General features: G+C 46.4%; 2 protein-coding genes across 2 annotated transcripts in view; both read left to right on the top strand.

The window, feature by feature from the left end:
* The first annotated feature begins 4,602 nt into the window (after positions 1–4,602).
* Positions 4,603–21,170, top strand: LOC101663539 (zinc finger protein 234). Its single transcript, XM_030886349.2, is given in 7 exon segments — positions 4,603–4,692; positions 5,762–5,826; positions 9,236–9,339; positions 9,512–9,570; positions 13,760–13,886; positions 18,412–19,954; positions 19,956–21,170. Coding segments are annotated over 4 exon segments (1,803 nt in total). The 5' UTR covers positions 4,603–4,692; positions 5,762–5,826; positions 9,236–9,339; positions 9,512–9,555; the 3' UTR covers positions 20,074–21,170.
* LOC123521953 (zinc finger protein 234-like) overlaps positions 13,821–23,597 on the top strand; it is a 34,519-nt gene continuing 24,742 nt past the window's right edge. The window contains exon 1 of the mRNA XM_045292413.1: positions 13,821–13,886. The gene's annotated coding sequence lies outside the window, so the exon portion shown is untranslated. The remainder of the gene's footprint in view (positions 13,887–23,597) is intronic.

The raw sequence follows: 23,597 nt of genomic DNA, 5'->3' as shown, positions 1-23,597 counted from the left end.
TCATAGCGTTCAAAACACAAAACTCCAAACCCAACTTGCTGCCATTGAGTCCTTTCCAACTCATAGTGACTCCATAGGACAGGCTAGGACTTCCCCTGTAGGTTTCCAAGAGTGTAACTTTATTTAATTTTTATTTTATTTATTTTTAATCATTTTATTAGGGGCTCATACAACTCTTATCACAACCCATACATACATCAATTGTGTAAGGCGCATTTGTACATTCATTGCCCTCATCATTCTCAATAATTTTTTTAATTAAAAAAAACCATTGAATTGGGGCCTATCCAACTCTTATCACAATCCATACATACATCAATTGTATAAAGCACATTTGTACATTCATTATCCTCATCATTCTCAAAACATTTGCTCTCCATATAAGTCTTTGGCATCAGCTCCTCATTTCCCCCTCCCTCCTCGCTCCCCCCTCCATCATGAACCCTTGATAATTTATAAATTATTCCAGGGGCTTAGGTGGACAGCAAATGCTTTGAGAATGATGAGGGCAATGAATGCACAAATGTGCATTACACAATTGATGTATGTATGGGTTGTGATAAGAGTTGTATGAGCCCCTAATAAAAACGATTAAAAAAAAAGCTGATACCAACGGCTCAAGTAGAAAGAAAATGTTTTGAAAAGGATGATGGCAACATGTACAAATGTGCTTGACATAATGGATGCATGGATTGTAAAAGAGCTGTACGAGCCCCCAATAAAATGATTTATTTTAAAAAATTATGAATTATTATTTTGTCATATCTTACACTGTCCGATGTCTCCCCTCACCCACTTTTCTGTTGTCCATCCCCCAGGAAGGAGGTTATATGTAGAGTCCTGTAATCGGTTCCCCCTTTCCACCCCACCCTCGAGTGTAACTTTATGAAAGTAGAAAAACTCATCTTTCTCAGAGTGGCTGGTGTGTCAGAAAGGGCTAACCTTGCCCAGTTATCAGCTGCCTCTAATATGTAACCTACTACACCAGCAGGCTGCTCCCTAAACACTTTATGTGCATCCAAGGATTTCACCAAAAGAGTAGAAAGAGACCCAACAGACTGGGCTTTTTTCTTTTCACCAAACCATATTAGATAAGGCACTCATCTCTAAAATTCATAGAGACTTTAACGAGAAAAATACCTAGAATTAAATTTCACAACAGAGGGCATGAACGGCCATTTCACCCAAGAAGACATTCATGTGGCCAAGAAACAGGGATAAATGCTAATGATTAATAGCCATTCAAGCAATACAAATCAAAACAACACTGAGATATGTTACCCCAGGATTAATGACAATGTTTTAAAAAATGCAAACCAACAAATGCTGGGGAGAAGGTGGAGAGACTGCTGGTGGGACTGTAAAATGGTGCAACCACAGTGTGTCTGTGGGGTAGACCAGTGCCTCACACCATCACGGGTCCAGTAGACGCAATCGTACAGTTATGATACATAAAGATCATAGTAAAGCCATAGAAGAGGAGATAGAATAAGATAAAGGAGTCATACACATTTCATGGTAGCATTCTCACCCAGCCCTTCTTGGTGGTCCACGTGGAGGTGATGGAGGAGCGGGCAGGAGAGAGAGTGCAGCTTATTTTTAACCAAGGCTTATATATCTTTGGTACGGGGGCGGGGGGCGTGTAAGACCCCCCTGATTACAGATGACCACATACGCAACAGGAAGGGGTTTTGCCATTGGCAATGCAAACATTAGGAAGGGGATGACCTAGGGGTGTGTGTACACGCAATAGGAAGGGGAGGGATTAGGGGAACACATGTGACAAGAATGGGTGGACCCTAGACTCAATATAGCAGCCTAACCTTAGTCATCCTGAGTGGGCTCGACCTGGTCTTTGGGCTTCTCCTTCAAGGGAACAATCCACTACCCTTATCAGAAGGGAGTGAACCCCACTTAGGGTGGAACAGAAGATAGTCTGCTTGCTCTAGATGGCTGATAACCCTTAGGAAGAATAACCTCTGACCTGCTTTTGTTGACCTCCAAGTGCTTACCACGTGTAGCAAGCAGCGTCTTAGGTTTGGGGAAGGCAACGTGGGAGAAATCTTTCTGTATCCCACAGCATTGCCTCAAACAATTTGGAATACAAATACTGTATGAACCTCCAATCCTGCTACTTGATATGTATCCTAGAGTAATCAGAGTCAAGAAGAGATACATGTACATCTGTTCATTGTAGCACTATTCACAATAGCAAAGGAGGAAATACCCAAGTGCTCATCAACGGAAGGATGAATAAACTGTGGTATGTACACACAATGGAAAACCCAACCGAACAAAACTCACCACTACTGAATTGATTCCAACCCATAGTGACCCTCTACTGGGACAGGGTAGAACTGCCCCTGTGGATATTCAAGACTGTAGCTCTTTACAGAAGTATAAAGCCTCATCTTTCTCCCTCAGAAGGCCTGGTGGTTTAGAGAAGTTGGTGGTTTTGAACTGCTGACCTTGTGTTTAGCAGCCCAACGTGTAACCACTGTACCACCAGGGAATCTAATGGAATACGAGACAATTTTAAAGAATAAGGATGAATCTGAAAAACACCCCCTAACATGGATGAACCTTGAGGGCATTATGCTGAGTGAAATTAGCATAAAAGTGAGAGGTTGGAGACAGAGGTGCGGAACAGAGATAGAATTTAGCCAGGAATGTGAAGTTGAGAAAGATTTTATTGAGGCAGGGAAAGAACTCCCAGGAGGGAAGGGAGAACAGAGAAGGATGGGGGCATCTTGAGCCCCCAGGAGGGTTCCAAGAACCAACGAGTTAGGTCAGGGAAGTTGTGCCTGGCAGTGAGGCAGTGGGACATATACTGTATAGGACTTGAGACGCATGCACTGTTAAGAGGAAGGGGGGCCTTCTGGTGCTGCAGCTGCGGGTCTGAGTCAGGACGTGGTCTGTGAGTAAATCATCCTGGAACACTGAGGGAAGGGGCTGTACAGACCCGGCCCAGAGAGATAAGTTCTTTGGAATTCTAGAGGCAGAGACTGCACAGTCCAGCTCTGGCCTTGAGAGAGGGGGGAAGAGGCCGCACAGTCCAGCAGGCTGTCTTTCGGGAGAGCTGGGGGAAGTGGCAGCAGAGTCCAGACCCAGCTCAAAGAGTCCACAAAACCAATATTCTATATCCTACTTTGGTGAGTAGTACCAGTGTTCTTAAAAGCTTGTGAACAGCCATCTACGGTACAACTATTGGTCTCTATAGAAAATCAATGAACAATAAAAATTCATGGAAACAATTCGTCCAGTGGGCTCATGGGCCACTTGAGCATCATTCTCCATGACCCTGGGACCAGAAGCACAAGATGGTGCCCATCTATCACTATCAACTGCTCTGAAAGGGCCACGTTAAAACAAGCAAGAGTTTGAAATCAGGAAGGACAGCATTTAACCAAGGACATGGTTTAGAAGGGTTAGGAAAGAGGATTGGGAACTGGAAACATAGGGAGGGAGTAGGATAAGGGGTGTTGCATTGCGGGTGTTGCACTTGGTGAGATGAGATAAATATTGTGTGGTCTCTAAAGCTTTACCCAATTGGTTTGGGCCGGGTCCGGACCCTTTCTCTGCTCCTTTCCCTCCCTCCATAAAATCTTTCTCAACTCCACATTCCTGGCTAAATTCTATCTCTGTTCCATGCCTCTGTCTCCAACCTCACAATTAACAACATTAAAAAAAATCATCACTTGTACAGATTATTTTCTGCTAGAAGATCCAGGAGCCGTGTACTAATTCATCTTATCTAAACAGGTTGGATATAGGAGCCCTGGAGCACAGTGGGTTTCGCTTTGCAAGGTCAGCAGTTGAAACCCACCAGCCAACCCAAGGGACCAAGAGGAGGCTTTCTGCTTCCATAGGGTCATGGTCTGGGAAACCCGCAAGGGCCGTTCGCTATGAGTCGGAATTGACTTGATGGCAATGAGTCTTAATTTTGATTTTGGAATCAACTGAAGTCTTAGGGCTTTGCTCCCTGCCGGTCTTGTGGGCATGAGCCCTACAGGACCAGTGAAGTGAGTGGCGAAACAGGGAGGGTAGAGGGAGAGTGGGTAGGAAAGAGGGAACGGATTACAAGGAATTATATGTGATCTCAGACAACAGAAAAGTGGGTGAAGGGAGACGTCGGACAGGGTAAGATATGACAAAATAACAATTTATAAACTATCAAGGGCTCATGAGGGAGGCGGTAGCGGGGAGGGAGGGGAAAAATGAGGACCTAATGCCGGGGGTTTAAGTGGAGAGAAAATGTTTTGAGAATGATGAGGGCAATGAATGTACAAATGCGCTTTACACAATTGATGTGTGTATGGATTGTGATGAGTTCTATGAGCCCCTAATAAAATGATTTAAAAAAGAGAGAGAGAAAAAAAAAGAAAACTAGATATGCAAGTTCTCAGAATAAAGATTCAATACCTGGGAGAAAAAAAATAAACGAAAGGAGAGTACGCAGGCGCGCAAATCCCGCGGCGCCTGCGTCATTTCCGTTTACTGGGACGCTCTGTGGGATTCTGGGAAATGTAGTCCGGCGGCTCTGAGCTCTACTTCCGCCCCTGCCATCTTTCCCAACGTGGTGGTGTTGCCGCCCGGCGTCTGGCGACCTTTCCTTTTCTCCCAGGCCGGCGCTGGACGTCCGCGACGTTCGCCCCGCGGCTCGGTGCGGACAGCTTCGGCGCGGAAGCCGAGGTTTGAGGGCGGCGCTCGGCGGTTTGCACGTCTCTAGGGGGACCTGCCCTTGCGGGTGTCCGCGGGCCGCCGGGTCGGGGCCGGCCTCCGCCTGCGCATCCTTCGGGACTCGGAGAGTCAGTGTCTTCGCGGCGAGCAGCTGCCACCCTCCCTCTGCCACCGGCGCTGCCACCCCCGTGGTAGATGGAGCTCCGGCCGAGTGACTTGATCTCCCTGTGCCTCCGATCGCACGTCTGCCACGTCTCTTCCTAGCAGCATGGCTCTGAGAGTGGACGGGGTGGTGTCCAGGAGGAGTTCCTGGGTGTCCAGGAGGAGTTCCTAGGGAGTGCCAGCCATTGGCGGTCCTAGCCCACCCGGGGGAGCCTCCAAAGGAAGACGTGGGAAAAGTCAGCTGCACGGACACACGCAGCGTCGCCATGCGATGCCATGCCTGATATGTGATCAGTACTGTCATTCTAATAATAATAAGCTCTCGGTTCCCATACAGCGGTGACCTACCTGGAGACGCCGCCAGGGCTCCACCTGCAGTGGTCTTGTCCCATCGCTCCTGTAGCCTGCAGGGAAGTGGATCATCCCGAATCCCTTCTGACTCCTTTTTAGAAAGAAGGGTTTAGCTTCCAGCTGAGACCAGGTGCACAGGCCCCTGGGCTGGCGCTTTGGGATAGGATAGCCTTTGGGCTGCTTATCCTGAGGTTGGTCGTTCAAACCCACCAGCCGCTCTTGGGGAGAAAGAGGAGGTTATCCGCTCCCATAACAATGTCCAGTCTCAGAACCCAACACGGTCACCGTGAGACTTGGTGAATTGACTCGGTGGCCAGTGGGTTTTCGAGCCAGGGAGATGGGTGAGGCGAATTAACTGTTCATCTGGGGCAGTGAAGCAACCGTGTGTGTGTGTGTGTGTGTGTGTGTGTGTGTGTGTGTGTGTGTTATTTTCTTAATCATTTTATTGGGGGCTTGTACAACTCTTATCACCATCCATCCATCCATCCATTGTGTCAAGCACATTTGTACATTTCTTGCCATCAGAAGCAACCATTATAATTCAGCTTCCTTTCCTTCCTCACCCCAGCTTCTCTAAATGAACTGCTCAGAGGTAGAGACCCTGACTGACTGGTGGCTGGCAGCAGAAGCCAGGTGGGTAAGATCTGTGCTTTTCCACAAAGGTACACAGCTCTATTGTACAGTATGGGCGAAGTATTCTCAGCTGTGAATAATGATAACAATAAAGCTTTAACTTTTCTTTCTAAGGGAGTTATACCAACGAATGCACTGATACTGATACTTCATGGTAGTTTTATGAGGTGGTACTTAAAAAAAACAACTATTTTTATTGTTCTTGGGAATATTCACAGCACCACGTACACCTCCTGTTTCTGGATGCACAATCAGGGTCATTGATTACATTATCCAAACATTATCAGTTGTTCCTTCCTAACATGAACTCAATGCCCTCCCAAGATTTCTGTCCAATCCTCGGAGTTGTCCAGGTGATCCCACATAGATGGTTCTTTAAAGGCTGGAAGGCTCCATGCAGACCGTTTTTACTAGTTAAGCTAAACTGTGACTTGCTTTTAAGAACCCCCCCTCAGGATATATATATTTTTTAAATCAATTTATTGGGGCTCATAAAATTCATCACAATACATAGATCAATTGTGTAGAGCACATCTATGCATTTGTTGCCCTCATCATTCCCAAAATTCGCTTGCCTCTTGGGTTCCTGGAATCAGCTCATTTTCCTTTTTGCCCCCTTCCCCCTCCCTTCCTCTGCCCCCCTCCTCCAGGATATTTTTTTATTGAAGGTTTAAAGTTGATCACAGGGCAGTATTTGTAGGGCTTCACTCACCCTCCATGAGTCCAGAAAGTCGAGCGGGTGATCATTTGAAGTTCTGTTCTGCGTTTCCTCCTGTTTTGGATCAAGATTTTTTTCTGTAGTCTCTTCGATCAAAATGTTCAGTGATGGTAGCCAGGCACCGGTTCTTCAGGTCTCGTGGCAAAGGAGGCAGTTGTTCATAGTGGCCATTGTCACCCATTCCTTACATTCCTCACTCCCTTCATCAGCTGGCCCGTCAGACAGACAAATTGTCATGCCTTGGAGGCTACTTGCAAGTTTTTAAGATCCCTGACACTAAACAGAACAGAAGCACCAAATGCTAATTTCTCCTGGGCAGATACCTAGGCACACAGCTGCTATCAGTAGTTCTATGTTTAACTTTTGAGCAAATACTGAACTATTTTCAGGCAATATTTTTCCTTAAGTATTCTTGAAGGTTTTTTGGGTTTTTTTTGCTTGCTCTAAGCAATAACTAATTACTCATGTTTACCTTTCCTCTGTTCACAGAGATAAAAAGATCTTTTCTGCTCCAGGATAGAAACGCACTTGATTTTATCATTTTAGAAAAGTTATTGATGCTAATTAAAACATTGTGCAGGCAACGATTCAGGAAGACAGTCAAGCCGATTCAACAGGTTTTGTTAGAGGTCACACATGACCTGCACTCGACAAATCATGGCAGAGGTCCATCTGGCAGACCTGTGATAGATACTGCCTTCGTGAGCCCAGAGCAGCATACGCTTCTCTCTAGCTGCAAAGAAGGAAGAGCCCCGGTTGCCATGGGGGCTCTGTTACTTCCTGATTTGCAGAAGACAGAATGGAGGCAAAGAGATGTTATAATTTGCCCAAGAGGATGACAGCTGGTGAGACGATCTGCCAAGAGAGGAACCCACATCTTGTCGGACCCCAAAGATGACTCATGCAGTGTATCGTCTCAATCGTGATCCTACCAGAATTAGGGTGGCTGTTTTGAAGCCAACAGGCAGCGCTGCTGGGACCACTGTGTGTAGTCACTGAACCACAGTTCCAAAGCGGTCCTGGGCATCCGGTGCCCGTGCCAAGTTCAGCACATCCGCCTTGTGTACAGTCACAGCCACCCAGATGCACGAGGTCCCTTGGCTCATTCACAATAAACGTGCCTGTAGGCCAGGGGTGGGGAGCCTGTTTTCTGCCAAGAGCCATTCGGATATTTATAACATCATTTGAAGGCCATACAAAATTATCAGCTTAAAAATTAGCCTGTGCAGGGGTGGGGGGCAAAAAAATATTAGTCTGTGCGGTTTAGTCAAACAATTAACAGCCCCCTAATGTGGTAGCTAGAACTGCTTTTCTTTGGTGAGGTGTGTGTTGATTTTGTATTGATGATTTCAAGGTATTGAAATTTCAACGGCCTGGTGTTGATGGTCTCAGGGTCGAATGTTCCCTGCCCTGGTCTATAAAGCCCTGGTCAGCTAATTTGTTTTCTGTTGTCTGTTTCTAAAAACTCAGTTTCCAAAACTAGTGGTGCTGTAAGAGTCTGGGTTGGGGTGTCTTTAATACCCATTAGGGGGAAATAAGGGTTACTTTTTCCTTACAAAAACAACACACACACACACAGTGTGTTAGTCTGGGTAGACTAGAAAAACAAATTCATAGACATGTGTATAAGAGAGAGCTTTATATACAAGAGCAGTTGAATATTGAGAAATATCCCAGCCCAATCCAGATCAAGTCCATAAGTCCGATATTAGCCCACATGTCTGATACCAATCTATAAAGTCCTCTTTAGACTCATGAAACACATGCAATGATGCTGAATGCAGGATGATCACGGGCCAGTGGTGGGCAGTCTTGTGGATCCAATGGCGTTGTAAGCATCTCTGTGCTGGCAGGGGTCTCCATGTGGCTCCTCCAGCTCAAGTCAGTAGTGTAGTTCCATGTCTTGTCAGCTGCGATGTCTCCCAGGGAGTCAGCGAGTGTTCCGCCTCCAGCAGGCTATTTATCTCCCTCTTGCCTCCAAATGAGATCATCAAGCTCCAATCTGATTGACAGGCTAAACTCCACCACTTCACTCTTAATCCTCTCAAATTGACAACAGGTTTTGTAACTGCCACACAGAGTCGCAAACACCTTTATAGGACCATGGTCACATGTGTAGTCATTCGTTGCCTAAACTGATGTTAAGCGACATGTCTGTCAGGGGCTGTAAAAACCACTTTTCCCACAAATGTTTGAAAACCTGCTTATGTATAACAGGCATTCCTCGAAATAAATAATTAATATTGTATTCATGGCTTAAAGATCCAGTATTTCCAAGAGGTCAGTTCTTAAGTAGTCTACACCATCAATTCAAACCCAATAAAAGTAGTCAACATTGAGTTTTCTTGGACATTGATAAGGTGATTATAAAAACGAGGTGGAAAGGAAGAGGAGGAACCAGGCTAATCTAGAAGAGGAATTGGAGCCTTATAGAGCCATCCTTTCTTAAGTGTAGAATAATAATGAAGTGACTCACTACCACTGACACTTGCTGAGTTGCAGCCCTATAGGACAGTGTAGAACTCCCCCTGTGAGTTTCTGAGACGGTAACTCTTTATGGGAGTAGAAAACACAGTCTCCTGAATGAAAATGCAGTACAGAGGACAACCTCTAGATAGAAACAAACTCGCGTGGTGTGGAAAAGAACACACCGCAGTAGGCTAATAGACTCTTTTCCATCTATTATTCCAGGTCAACTGACTATCCATATGGGAAAACAGCGGCGACGACCTCACAGTATTAACGGCAGGAGAACAAGAAACCCCGGACACTGAAAGACAGGACTCTTTTGCAAGGTCAGCCGTTCAAAACCACCAGCTGGTCTGAGGGAGAAAGGTGATGTAGGCAGACAGCATCCCTGGCCACCTTTCATGCCCTTTTTTCCCCTTCATGCCTTAAACAAACAAACAAACATATTTTCTAATTGTTTAATCATTTTGTCTCATGTCCTTTTTAATCCTTCCCTAGTTCTGCCTCTTCGGGCCTCGACATCACTAGAAAGCAGAAGCAAAATGAACATGTGCAAGGTGAGTAGAACTTGCCTTTCTCATTGTTAAAATCCTATCTCGTCACTCCCAACTGGACCTATTATTGGCTCTGTGGGGGAAACACTCAAGGTAAACAGCGAGCCTTTCAGGACAGTCTGGGTGCCCAGATACCTTGGTCTGTTGGAGTTTACACAGCGAACTGCTCGCCACAAGGCCAGTGCTTGGAACCCATGCTTCTCGTTGGAAGAAAGATGAAGCTGTTCACTCCGGTAAAGATGGACAGTGTCGGAAAACCCAGAGCAGTGTTCTCCATTCTCCTGTAGGGTCTCCGAGTGTCAGAATTGACTCACCGACAGTGAGTTTGATGTTCGGGTTTTCCAGTGTTTTCTGTTTATTGAGTCTCATTTCCAAACGAAGGTGAAACGAGGATGGAGAAGGCGCCATCCTCCCATTGTGCCGCTGTCCTCCGCACAAACTCGGCATCCCGATGTTCGCATTCCCGTTTCCTCGTGGACATTCCTATCTATTTGTCTCCGCGCTGCCCGCCTCGTTTTTAAGGGCGCTTTTGCGTCGGAGATTACATAACGCTTCTTTCTGATGTTCCCACGTCCACGTTCCCACTGAAGGTCCTTACTCGTATCCATCGAAGTGAGTGAGGCATTTTATTGTTTTAAGTAATCCTGCGGGGCTGGTACTCTATGCCAGTTGTAAGGCAGATAAGCCACTTCAAAAGGTGTTTTGTCGTCCTCCGTGTACTTGAGAGCTCCAGTTGACACATGAGCACATTGGACACATGGTACGTTGACTGTTTTGTAAAATAGCAGCTGTCCTCGAGTTGCTTCCGACCCCTGGTGACCCCAGGTCTTTCCGGGTTGAATGATACTCCAGAGGGGTTTTTCAGGGCTGGAACTTTCCAGAAGCAGATCCAACTCAAACTCACTGCCATTGAGCCCATTCCTAGTCAGAGTGACCCGTAGCACTGCCCCTGTGGGTTTCTTCGACGGTAACTGTTTACGGGAGTAGAAAGCCTCATCTTTCTCCCATGAAAAGGCTGGGGATTTCAAACTGCTGACCTTACGGTTAGCATCCAGCCCAACTTGTACCCTACTACGCACCATTAGAATAGTTAAGCCTTTTTTTTAACCTAGGACGCCTCTTTTTTCAACAATCATTTTATTGGGGGCTCATACAACTCTTATCACAATCCATCCATACATCAATTGTGTAAGGCACAGTTGTACATTCATTGCCCCTGGGGTGCCTCTTGATGGATTTGAACCGCCACCCTCCCTTGGGACCAGTTGACTGCAAACCTAGGGCCTCTCACCACCCCTCAGTTGTGATCATTTGTGAAAACATCTCACGGCACTCAAGAAAGGTGGCACAACTGGGCTGGGGGAAAGAGGTGTTCAAAAGTTCATGGAGAAATGGAATTAAGGGGTAATGGAATTTTCCACGACTCTTTGAAGCCCCACTGTACTTAAAATAACAGACCGATTGTAGCAGAGGCATATCAAACAGAACCAACCAGAGGAAGAGGCACACAGGCTGAGTCTTGGGAGCGTCCCCAAGACAAAGCTGTCACTGTCTGCAAGGACTCCTTTCTCTCCTGGCACATCGAAGTGTGACGATAACGCAGAATCTTGTCAGCTGGGAGAGGTTCATCTGACCTTCGGTGTCCAGAGTTTTTAATGAGATTTCCCTGCATGGGCCCAAGTGCCTGAACCAAGGCAAGTCCCACGTCCTGGAAGTGAGGGAGCTATCCCATGGCTCACACCTCTAAACTTCTTGTCCTCGGATGCATCTCTCTGGCTGTACAAAGAGATTTCCTGTCTCCATCTTGAATTACTTGGTAGACTAAGCAATCAAGTGTGGTCCCAGGTGCCCACGCTGAACAATGAAGACACTCCAGTCACTGGGAAAATGCCCAGGCTTCTAGGCTATGTTCGGAGCCCGGGTAGTGTAGTTGGTTGCTTTCTGGGCTGCTAACCACAGGGTCAGCAGTTTGAAACCCCCAGTAGCTCCATGGGAGACAGATGAGACTTTCTACTCCTGTAAAGAACTACAGTCTCTTCCACCCACATGACCAGTTCTAGGCTGCCCTACTGTGTCACCTGGAATCAGAATTGACTCGATGGCAGAGTTTGGTTTAGTGTATTGGCTTCATTTAGGAGCCAGGAACAAGCCAGCCAAATTCCTTGTTCCACATCTGGACTAATGTGCAGCCAAGAAATGGGACGAGAGAGATAACAAGAAAGAAAATAAGAAAAGTAGTTAATGTTTGTTAACTCCATCTGTGCCACAGTGTTCAAGAGCTATGTATAGGTAGTCGGGGTTCTGTTTCAATGACCTCATTGTATGGTTGATCTGTTCTTTTTGTTTGTTTGTTTGTTTTACTTTTTGTCAGGGCAGACTAGCCCCTAACACATCATCACGGGTCCAGTAAGCACAATTGTACAGCAACAATAAGATTATAGTAAAGTCCTAAAGAGCATGAGAGATAGAAGGGAGATTGAAATAATGGAGTCAGACACATTTCATGGTAGTATGCTCACCTCAGCCTCACTTGGTGGTCCACCTGGAAAGATATATTTATTGCTAACCAAGGCTTTTATATTCTCTGGGGACATGAAAGCTCCCTAATTACAGGTGAAGACATACATCACAGGAAAGGGTTGTGCTATAGGTAATATAGTAATGGGAGGGGGGTTATCTAGGGGTTCATACACTATTGGAAGAGGAGGGAATAAGGGTATACATGTGACAAGATGGGCGGACCCTAGATTCATGATGGCGCCTAACTTTGGATGTCACTGAGCAGGTTTGACCTGTTCTCTGGCTCACTATAGAAACCATAATCAGTAGGGTGTAAACCCACCCTGCAGGGACCAAACTGATGGCCACAAGCCTTTAGGGAGAAGTAGCCCATTATCCTTAACAACAGGGAGTGAGGCCTACCTATGGTGGGACCAGACAGTAGTCTGGCAACTGACTGCCTTCAGCGAGGTAACTTGACAATCATTTACCATGAGCGGCAAGCACTGTCCTAAGTCTAACATATATTTGGGGGAGTTGACTTGGGAGAATGCTTTCTGTTTCCCCCAACTTTTGGTGATCAATACTTTTGAAAATCCAATCATTGTCATTGGTGGTCAGTGTGAGACTGATACCATCCGCAGATTACACGCTGTAACCCTGCATGTTGTACATAGCGACTACGAGAAGCTGCAAAGGATGGTATTGACTGTAGTTCGCCAGGACTCAACTACAGAAGTCGGGGGCTACCTGTCCATTGTTTTGCCTACTCCCCCAAAGAACCCTGTAATGCAGGAACCATTCTACGCAGTAGTGTGGAGGTCCTTGTCCTGCGTGACACAGCAGGCCCTTGTTGGGGTGTTGGGTGGCTCCAAGCACTAAATCAAATGCTGCAGTTCAGAGCTGTGAAGTGCGACTTGGCCTTACAGGGGCCCAACAACAGACCGATCCAAGACAGGTTACCCAAACCTTGCCACCGTGTTTCCCCGAAAGTAAGACATCCCCCCAAGATAAGACCTACTTACAGTTTTGCCTCTCGCTGAAATATAAGGCACCCCCCCTCCCAGAAATAAGGCCCCCCCCCCAAGCTTCCGTAACTCTGGACTCTGGACCATAGCAGTGGGCGCCGCCGTGTGCAGCTCACTGTTGGCCGCAGCGCAGCCGGAGCAGACAGGAAGTGCGAGATCTCTTTTAATAAAACAATAAATGTGTACCGTATTCTTCTTCATAGAAAAATAAGACATCCCCTGAAAATAAGACCTAGTGCATCTTTGGGAGCAAAAATTAATATAAGACTGTCATATTTTCAGGGAAATAGGGTAGTTAGGCAGACCAGGAAACTGTCTGTAGTATATGGAAGAAGGTGCATGTTATCAAATTCGGTTGAAAAGAAATTGATAAAGGTTTCTGGGGTCATTGACCATAGGGCAACGTGTATCCTGGCATGCGCCACTGGAGAGCAATCGGGGTTTCGTTTGAAGACACCAAGTACAAATAGAAGCGCTTTTCTTCTTTGCCTCCACTTCCCCTGAAGCTGAGGAAAGGAGGGCATTGTCAAGATTCAAGATGGGTGGGGAGACCCACACCATGCCTCATCCCACACAATCTGGAATGACTCTTTCCCACCCCATCCTTCCAACCTAGCCAGTGTTTCCCCTTTTCTGGTGGATGGTACTTGTGCTTGATGTTATAGGAATCCGTGACATTCAAGGATGTGGCTGTGGTCTTCACCGAGGAGGAGCTGGGGCTGCTGGACCTTGCCCAGAGGAAGCTGTACCAGGATGTGATGCTGGAGAACTTCAGGAACCTGGTCTCTGTGGGTGAGGACGGCCTCTCTCTGGAGTCTCTGTATTTCCTCGGGTGTCCAAGGCTTTGGGGCTCCTAGAATGGTCACCGGATTTTGGGGAACTGACTCCTATCTACTTTTAAAAAAAATTGTTTATGAAACAAAATAGGGTAGAAAACACCAGAGTTTGTTCAGCATCCACTGACCAATCGTATGAATGGCTTGAGAGGCAGTAGAAGGAAATTTAATGAAATAAGACATTTGTCAGAAGTGGGTCAATCCATGTCTCAGTGATACATGGGGGCTTCAAATAGTTCATGGGGAAATGGAAGGAAAAAATTATACAGCACACTCACACCCACTTTTTCCGCCAGTCATTTTATTGGGGGCTCAATCCATACATACATCCATTGTGGCAAGCACATTTGTACATATATTGCCATCATCATTTCCAAAACATTTTCTACTTGAGCCCTTGGTATAAGCTCCTCTTTTTCTCCCTACCTCTCCCACCCTTATGAATCCTTGATCAATTATATATTATTATTTTGTATTTTACACTGTCCGTTGTCTCCCTTCACCCCCATTTCTGTTATTTGTCCCTTTAGGAAGGTGGTGGCTACATATCCAACCTTGTGATGGGTTCCTCCTTTCTCCCCCTTCCCCTCTGCAATCATCCCCCTACTCTCATGATATCACTACTCCCACTGCTGTTCCTGAGGGGTTTATCTGTCCTGAATTTCATGTGTCCAGAGCTCTTATCTGGACCAATGTGTGTTCTCCAGTCTAGCCAGATTTGTAAGGTAGATCTGGGTCATGGAGTGGGCGGGAGGAAGCATTCAGGAACTAGAAGAATGATGTGTGATTCATTGGTGCTATACTACACCTTGGTTGAATCATCCCTTCCTTATATAACCCTTTGATGTGGGGGGATATTCAGTTGTCTACAGATGGGCTTTGGGTTTCCACTCCAACCCCCCTCATTCACATCAATATAATTGTTTGTTTTGGATCTTTTGATACCTGATCCCGTCGATACCTCATGATCACACGGGCTGGTGTGCTTCTTCCATGTGGGCTTATTTGCTTCCCTGCTGGATGGCTGCTTGTTTCACCTTCAAGCCTTTAAGACCCTAGACGCGATAACCTTTGATAGCTGCGCACCATCCGCGCTCTTCGCTTCTTTTCACCTCTCTTCACCACATTTGGTGCACCCCTTTTGTCTTCTGCAATCGTGTCACACACCCACTTTGTGAAGCCCCCTTGTATTTATGTACTTACGGAAATGTGTCTGGGACTATTTCTTCAAGTTGGCCAAGTTAGGAAAAAATGTTTGAGAAACTGCCTTTGATTAGTTGTCGAGTGTCAGCAGGGTCCACATTTTTTTTTGGTGCTGAAAAGGGTCCACATTTTCTATAAATTGTGCTGTTGGTGTGTGCAGTTGAATATGTATGTATGAGTATGTGGTGGTCAATTTGGCTAGTCTGTGATTCCCAGTTTTTTGTCCAAACGATCTGTCTAGCTGATGTCATGGAGTGATATGTGATTAAAGCTTTTGGTGTTGAGTAGATCCTATTACCGTCCATGATGTAATCTAATGTATTGTCACCCACCAGTCAGTTGAAATAGATGTATTCTGAAATAGATGAAATAGAAATATTCTGCTCCGCAGTTGTAAATGGAGATGTCTTCCCACCGGGGAAGACATATGTCACTTGGGAATCCTGTATAAGTCAGGGAATGCCAAGATACCAAGGAATGCCCAGGCCTATCAATAAAGAAGAAATTGACCTGGCCAAGACTCCTGTGTGCTTACAGCCTCCAGAACTATCGCAAAGAAATCTGGATTGTTGAAGCCATCCACGTGGGGTGTTTTACAGTAGCCCGAGTGACAAAGGAAACACTGGTCTTCTGTGGTCACTATCACATGCCATCACAAACTAGGTGGATTTGTGAGCAGACATTTATTGTTTCAAGTGCTGGAGGCCAGAACCCCAGAATCAAATTGGCATGTGAGTGGACGGCTCTTCTTCAGGGTCTCTATTGGAGGAGGTTTTCTCCTCCCTGTCACCCTCTGCTAGCCTCTTGCAGCTGCAGTGTGGGAATGCCTTTCACTAAGACATCGCTCCTTTGCCTTAGGACCTACCCAGTCTGTCTTCTAGCGTCCAGGTATCTTGGGGTGCTAGCCAACAGGTCAGCGGTTTGAATCCACCAGCCACTCCCAGGGAGAAAGGTTTGCAGGCTTCTGTCAAGATTAACAGTCTCGGGAACCCTAAAAAGCAGATGGATGCAGTCCCGTAGGGTGCTGTGAGCCAGAATGGACTCGATGGCCCTGGTTGTCCATCTTCAAAGACCTTTCCAAAAAAGGTCAGGTTCACAAGTCCCAGGGATTGTACGCAACATACATTTGTGGGGGCCACAGTTCCAGCCACCACAGTATAGCCATAAACACATAGATACTTGATTTTTCAGATATGATGCTTAAACTCAAGTAATAATTTTATTACTGCTTTTCTTATAGTTCCTGTTGATTCCTATTTTTTTCTATCCATTTTTTTGCCAGTTGGATTTATACTGTGATACATACATGACATATTTGCCATTACAACCATTTTACCTGTATAGTTCTGCAATACTAATCATGTTTACATGCACCCCAATTTTTCATCCGAATTAAAAAGTAAAAAAATGTAAAGCACTTCACAGAAACGAGTGCCCCTTAATAACACCTCTTGTTCCCCCACCTGCCCCTGGTAGCTACTAATAAACTTTGCCCTTTATACATTCGTCTATTTGAGGTACTTCCTATAGGTGGAACCATACAACATTTGTCATTTTGTGTCCAACTTATTTCGTTCAGCATATTGTTTTCAAGATTCATCCTATCATTCTTCTTTATGCTGGGATAATATTCCATGGAATGGATAGACCTTCTGTTGTTCAGCTATTCGTCTAGTGATCGACAGTTGAGATGTTTCCACCATTTGGCTCTTGTAAATCGTGCTGCAGTGAACACTGATATCCAACTACGTGAGTCCCGGCTTGGAAGTCTTTTGGGGAAACATATACTTAGGAATTGCTGGGCCAAATGGTTGCTGCTTCTGTTTAACTTTTTCAGGAGCCACCAGACGGTTTCTTACAGTGGAAGGGTCATTTTTTTTACAGCCCTCCCAATGATACACGAGGGTGCTAACATCTTTGCTCCCTCATTAAAAATTATTTTCTTTTTTGTCTGGTAATAGTGAGGCTGCAGTGGGTTTTACTGTGGTTTTGCTTTCCTTTCCCGACTGACGTGGGGCATCTCATGCCCACGGTCATTTGTTTGTCTATCCAAATCCTTTGTCCATTTTTAAGAATTGGGTTATTGTTGTTTTTCTGTTGATGAGCGGCAGGAGTCCTGTTAATGTGCCATTAACTCCTTATCAGGTCCATGGTTCCTAAGTTCTCCCCCATTCCACGGGTTGCTTCTTTATGTTGTTGATAACGTCCTTTGATGCACAAAGTTTTTTAAATTCAATGAAGTCCAGTTTATTTGCCCTATATACTTGAGTATAAGTTGAGGCACCTAATTTTACCACACTGGGGGGCTTTTCAGCATAAAAATATACTGAAAGTGGAGGGAGGGTGGGGTGGAAAGGGGGAACCGATTACAAGGATCTACATATAACCTCCTCCCTGGGGGATGAACAACAGAAAAGTGGATGAAGGGAGACGTTGGGCAGTGTAAGATATGACAAAATAATAATAATTTATAAATTATCAAGGGTTCAGGAGGGAGTAGGAAGGGAGGGGGGGAAATGAGTTGATACCAAAGGCTCAAGTAGAAAGCAAATATTTTGAGAATGATGAGGGCAACAAATGTACAAATGTGCTTGACACGATGGCTGGATGGCTGGATGGATTGTGATGAGTTGTACGAGCCCCCAATAAAATGATTTTTTTTAAGTGCTGAAAAGAACTCGGCTTGTACTCGAGTCTCTGCGGTATTTCTCTCTTGTCGCTCCTGCTTTTGGTGTCCGGTTGTGGAACACGTTGTTGCTGAATGACCTCTGTTTTGTTCCAAGAGTTTTGTGGGTTTTGGGTCCTTGACACGTTTTGAATTCATTTCTGTATATGGTGTGAGGTGTGGGTCCAGCTTCATTCTTTTACAGAGGACCTGTAGTTGTCCCAGCCATATCTGTATACTTTTTTACTTTGAAACTTCACCATAAAGGCTTGGTGCTGACTTTAAAATTCAGTAGCAGTCACAACGGGTTAACAGTCTGTATCATTTCACTGGATGTTTCTCCTTCCTGTATGAAGCCCTTGGTGTCTAACTTCTCCGTCCTCTAGAAGATTGGTCTAACAGGTCTCTTTAAGGCTTAGCGAATAGGAGCCCACTGGGCCACCTTTTCACTTCTGTAGGCCTGTAAGCCAGAGCACAGTTTACACAGTGGAAGAGTGGAACCGAGTCCTTCCTGGGTGTGTTAGCGTCTCAGGCTCTGTCCTAAGTGTGAACTGTTGAAACCTCTGAACAAAGCTTTCACTTGTCCACATTTCTGAATTCTCTGTCGTCACAGGAGACCAAATCCAAAGTGAGAAGAAGACTGCTCCTGAAGCAGGGCTGCAGGAAGAGCTTTCCTACTGGCGAAACTTAACAAAGTCCCAAGGCCCCAGGAGAAGTAATTCTCAGCTCCTCAATCAGGATGATTCGGCCAGCCAATTGGGGGCAGGACTATCGATGATCCACATGTCAGAGAAGCCTTATCAGTGTCATAAGCATCCAGAATCCTTTGGCGATGTCTCCAGCTTTGACCTTCATCAGCAATTACACTCGGGAGAGAAGACCCCCACGCGTAGTGAGTGTGGGAAAGGCTTCCATCACGGCGCCGTTGTTCATGTGCCTCAGGAAGCTCGCACAGGGGAGAGATGCTGCAAGTGCAGCAACTGTGATAAGGAATGCAGTCTGAGCTCACATCTACAAACTCACCCCAAAGCTCACACTGTAGACAACCCACACCAATATGAGGCGTATGAGAAAGGCTTCCGTCCTAGATTTGGACTAAATGTTCATTGCAACGTCCACCCCGGACAGAAACCTTACCGTTGTGAGGAATGTGGGAGAGCCTTCATTTATGCTTCCCATCTTCGGGAACACCAGAGAATCCACACTGGAGAGAAGCCTTTCAAGTGCGACAAATGCGGCGAGAACTTTCGTCGTAGATCAACGCTGAATATCCACTCCATGCTCCACACGGGGGAAAAACCGCACAAGTGCGCCGTGTGTGGGAAGGACTTCCGTCAGTCCGCTGGGCTTCGGACCCATCAGAGGATCCACAGCGGTGAGAAACCCTTCGTATGTGAAGTGTGCGGGAAAAACTTCATTCAGCGCTCACACCTCCGGTCCCACCTGGGCGTGCACACAGCAGAGAAGCCGTACAAATGCGTCCTGTGTGGGAAGAGCTTTATGATGAAATACAATTATGAATTTCATCTGGTCGTCCACACCGGAGACAAACCCTATAAATGTGAAGTGTGTGGGAGGCGCTTTAGCCGTCGAGGAGACTATAATATCCACTGTAGAATCCACACGGGCGAGAAACCTTATACTTGTGAGGCGTGTGGGAAGGACTTCAGCCGAAGATCGGCACTGAAAGTGCATTGCCGGGTGCACACAGGAGAGAAACCATACAACTGTGAGGAGTGCGGGAAGTGCTTCATCCGTCGGTCAGAACTGAACGTGCACTCCAAAGTCCACAGAGGGGAGAAACCTTATCATTGTGGCGCATGTGGCAGGGCCTTCATTCAGGCCGCCCGCTTCCGGGAGCATCAGCGCATCCACACTGGGGAGAAGCCGTTCAAATGCGAGACGTGCGGGAAACACTTCCATTTAAAATCCACACTTTATAACCACAGCAAAATCCACACCGGAGAACAGCCGTACAAGTGCGAGGAGTGTGGGAAGGGCTTCAACTTTCCCTCCAAGCTGTATGTCCATAAGAGCGTCCACACTGGAGAGAAACCCTACAGTTGTGTGGAGTGTGGGAAGCGCTTTAGTCGGGGTTCGTATCTTCGGAAACACCAGAGAGTCCACAGTGGGGAAAAGCCACTCAAATGCCAGCAGTGGAAAGACCTTTGGCCAGAGTTCCCCCATCCAGTCCCACCAGAGGGTTCCCAATGGGGAAAGGCTGTGCAGATATGAAGGGTTTGGGGGGGCGTTTCAACTGAATCTTGAATCTTGATCACCAAGAGGGTCCACAGAGAGGAGGGGTCAATGATTGTGCCTCAGGTCATCCACTCAGTCATAGTGCCCACAGGGGAGAGAGCCAGTAAGATGTTCAGTTAAAACGTCATCATTTTTCCGCATCCAGACTGGAGAGACACCTTACAAACGGGAGGCATAGGCTTAGCACTTCCCATTGAGCTCATGTTTTTCCAAGTCATCAGAGACCACATCTAGAAGGAAAATCATGGCCGGCACGTTGGCTCCCTCCCATGGCAGCCCCACGCATTACAGAGGAGAATTGTGCAGTAGGGTCTATGTGGCTGTAAGGGACCCCGAGGGCTCAGTGCTTAAGCCATGGGCTGCTAATGGCTTAAACCCACCAGCTGTGAAATAGGGGGAAAGACTTGGCAGTCTGGTCCCATAAAGGTTACAGCCTAGACTTCCCTGTGGGGAAGCGCTCCCCTGCCCTATAGGGTTGCCATGAGTCAGGAGAGACGCAGCAGCACACAGGGGTATCCACAGAAGCAGCTAGCAGGCCTCTTGCGCAGCACCAATAGATGGGTTTGAACTTCCTGCTTGCGGTCTAAAAGTTGAGTTCAAACAACTTGTGCCATTCGGAGGCCTGCAAAGAATTTGCGGTGGTGATAATTTTTGTATCACTGAGGCATGCCAGAAACGGCCAGGGATAGTCAAGAGTCAAGAAATTCTGTGGAATGGTTGCTTAAAAACATTTAGTCGACCTGAGCTATTGTTATCATGAGGTCTCCTGGGTGTGAAAACATTTGTTTCATGAAAGTCAAGTGTTTCAGCCATAGCTCAACACATCCCAGTGGTCTAGACCCCCACACCAGAGCAGAGCCTTTGTAAATGGTGCAGCAGAGGCTTATCACCGAATCTTGACAGCTCTCCCATACAGGTATCGGGCAACTTACCACATCCTCTAGTGACGCCGAGCCACACTTTGATGTTTATGATTTGGGTATAGCTTAACATTAGTAATCGGTCCTTCATACAATGCCGCAGCACACAGTTTCCTGATGTTATTTGTCCATGTTCAAAGACTGGATCTGTATGATAAAAACAGGCAATAATAAAAAGAGGTGGTTTGGTTTACGTCTGGATTGGCTTACGATTCGTCTCGACAGATTGGTGCCCCCTTGTCAGTCAGGATTCTCAGCCTCACTTCGAAAGACCAAGTTCAAACCAAACTCACTGCCATCCAATGGATGCTGACTTATGGCTACCCTATATGACCGCGTGAAACTGCCCGTGAGTTTTTGAGACAGGGAGAGTACAAGCGTTGAGAACCCTGTGTGTCTCCCAAGGAGCGGCTAATGGTTTCAGACTGCTGACCTCACAGCGGTCCACTGTATAACCACTTTGCCACCTGGGCTCCTGCGGGCAGACTAAGAGTGTGTGGTCTTATCTTGACAAGTGTAATGATGGACACCAGTCTCCGCCTCCTCTGGGATGTGAGCTTCCTGAGGGCAGGCCCTTCACTGCTGACTCTAACAGCCTTAACATTGACCCGAGCTTTGTCCGTGTGTGCAGCCCTCGTTTGTTACGTGACTCAGAAGGAGAAAATGTGCAATATTTCAAAGTTGGAGCCGGAAGAAGAAAAAAGGGGTGGGGCTGGGGAGATGAGATCCAGGGAAGTAACCATTGGAATTCAGAAAACCACTTGGTACGGGAACCCACAAGATTATGTTGATACTCGCTTACTGTGTTTGGCTCCTCTCCGTTCTCAGCCTCTGTTCTTGAGTTGAGGGTCTTTACTTAGGTCTGTGTAGACACGTGATAACAGAACATACGAGGGAGCTGGGTGCTTGGGGCAGATTAGAATTGCACCTAAAGGCTACCTTGTGTGTATACCCCGCCTTCCCCCCGCTCTCCCCTGCCAGACCCAATACAAGGCTGAAAAGCTTTGTTCACCTTCCAGTAGCAAGACACTGCATACTAAACCTTTGGGTATTTTTTTCAGTGATGTTAACATAGGGTTGTATTTTAACACCTGGGAAGTGTAAGTAGCAGTTGCTCATGACAAACATGATCTTGCCTTGGCCACTAACTTCTGAATCTCTGCATTTCCATGATAAGACTGGATATTCAATTGCATCATTTCTTTCAGGGAAACCAAGCAGGGGCTGGACTAACTTTTGGGAATTTCATCAACTGTATCCCTTGGGCTGGAACTGACATGCTGTTTCTGTTGGTGGCAGTGAACGCATAGCTTGCCAGATAGGAGCGCCTCAGAATGCACCATTTACATATCTGATCCAGAAATCTCAGGACGGGATTTAGGAAGTTAAGCCACTGAAACCAGAGTAACCCATCCATGGTGCCCCCCGATGTTTTATTGGGATTGAACACATTCACTATTAGGAATCAGAGTTTGGCTAGATTTCTGTAATAGTATGAAACCATTAGCTCATAATTTCCCAAACTTAATTTGGCCCACTCAGTCCTTCCTGCCTCCCCACTCCCCACAACAATTAAAAGCATTGTACGATAGCCCTGTAATCCAGGATAAAATGTGGGTATTACTTTCCCAGTTCCCCTCTAGGGGGCGGTATCACTCTGGGAATGCTGCAGTGGAATGGTGGTCTCTTTTTCACTGCCACTGAGTTGATCCCAGCTCATCGTGACCCTGTAAGACAGGGTAGAACTGCCCTGTGGCTTATGAGACCATAACTTTATGGGAATAGAAAGCCCCATCTTTCTCCCATGGAGTGGCTGATGGTTTCAAACTATGGACCTTGTAGACTGCAACCCGACTCATAACCACTATGCCACCAGGGATCCTGATGGTGTGGACATGTAATAATAGAATATAATAGGCAATTGGGCAATCATAGCCCTCATTACATCGTCAAACCCATGCATCACTCTCTCTCCCTCTCCATTGTTTCTTTTCCCCTCTTCCTTCTCCCCCTCTCTTTCCATCTTTACGTGTGTGTGTTTGTACACATGCATGAGGTCATGTGTAAAGGGATATTCCCCTTAATGGTTTTGTTTACAGGCAGCATTTTGGGGGCATTTTTTTTTCCAATTCCTACTTCAATACATTATATGAGTTTCCAGTGAGAATTCGTTACCAAAGCACACAATCACGGATGATTGACATGATGTCAAATAGTAGCAGGAATTAGCATGTTGTCTTTAACCTAGAGACTTGGCGGTACAGCAGGCTCCTGTAATAGGGCCTTGCTGCCTTGGCTCTCTGGCGAAAGCAGCTAAGGAGATTCCCCTTAAGCCTTGAAGAGTTATCTTTGCTATAGTTCTTTGGGGATACGACTTGGGTGCCTTCCCAGGCTCCTTTCTACCCCAAAGGTTGATTGTTTTGCCCAGGTCTCTGGCAGCAAGACCCGAGTTGACTGAGGGACTGGTTGGGCTCTGGTATGATGAGAGAGGCCCCCGGCTGTAACGATGAGGATCAGGAACATAAAGCAGCGCTGCAGAGGCTTTAGAGAGGCCTCCTGGCTTCCCGAAATTCAAAGAGCTCTGCTGACAGAGAAGCAGCCATATGGAAGCCCGGTGTTC

This window comes from Echinops telfairi, unplaced genomic scaffold (genome assembly GCF_000313985.2).
Source record: "Echinops telfairi isolate 266 unplaced genomic scaffold, ASM31398v2 ScPeMD7_655;HRSCAF=1070, whole genome shotgun sequence".
NCBI classification, from domain to species: Eukaryota; Metazoa; Chordata; class Mammalia; order Afrosoricida; family Tenrecidae; genus Echinops; species Echinops telfairi.
Note: the sequence above shows the minus strand (reverse complement) of the source record. Positions and strands in the feature narration are given on the sequence as shown.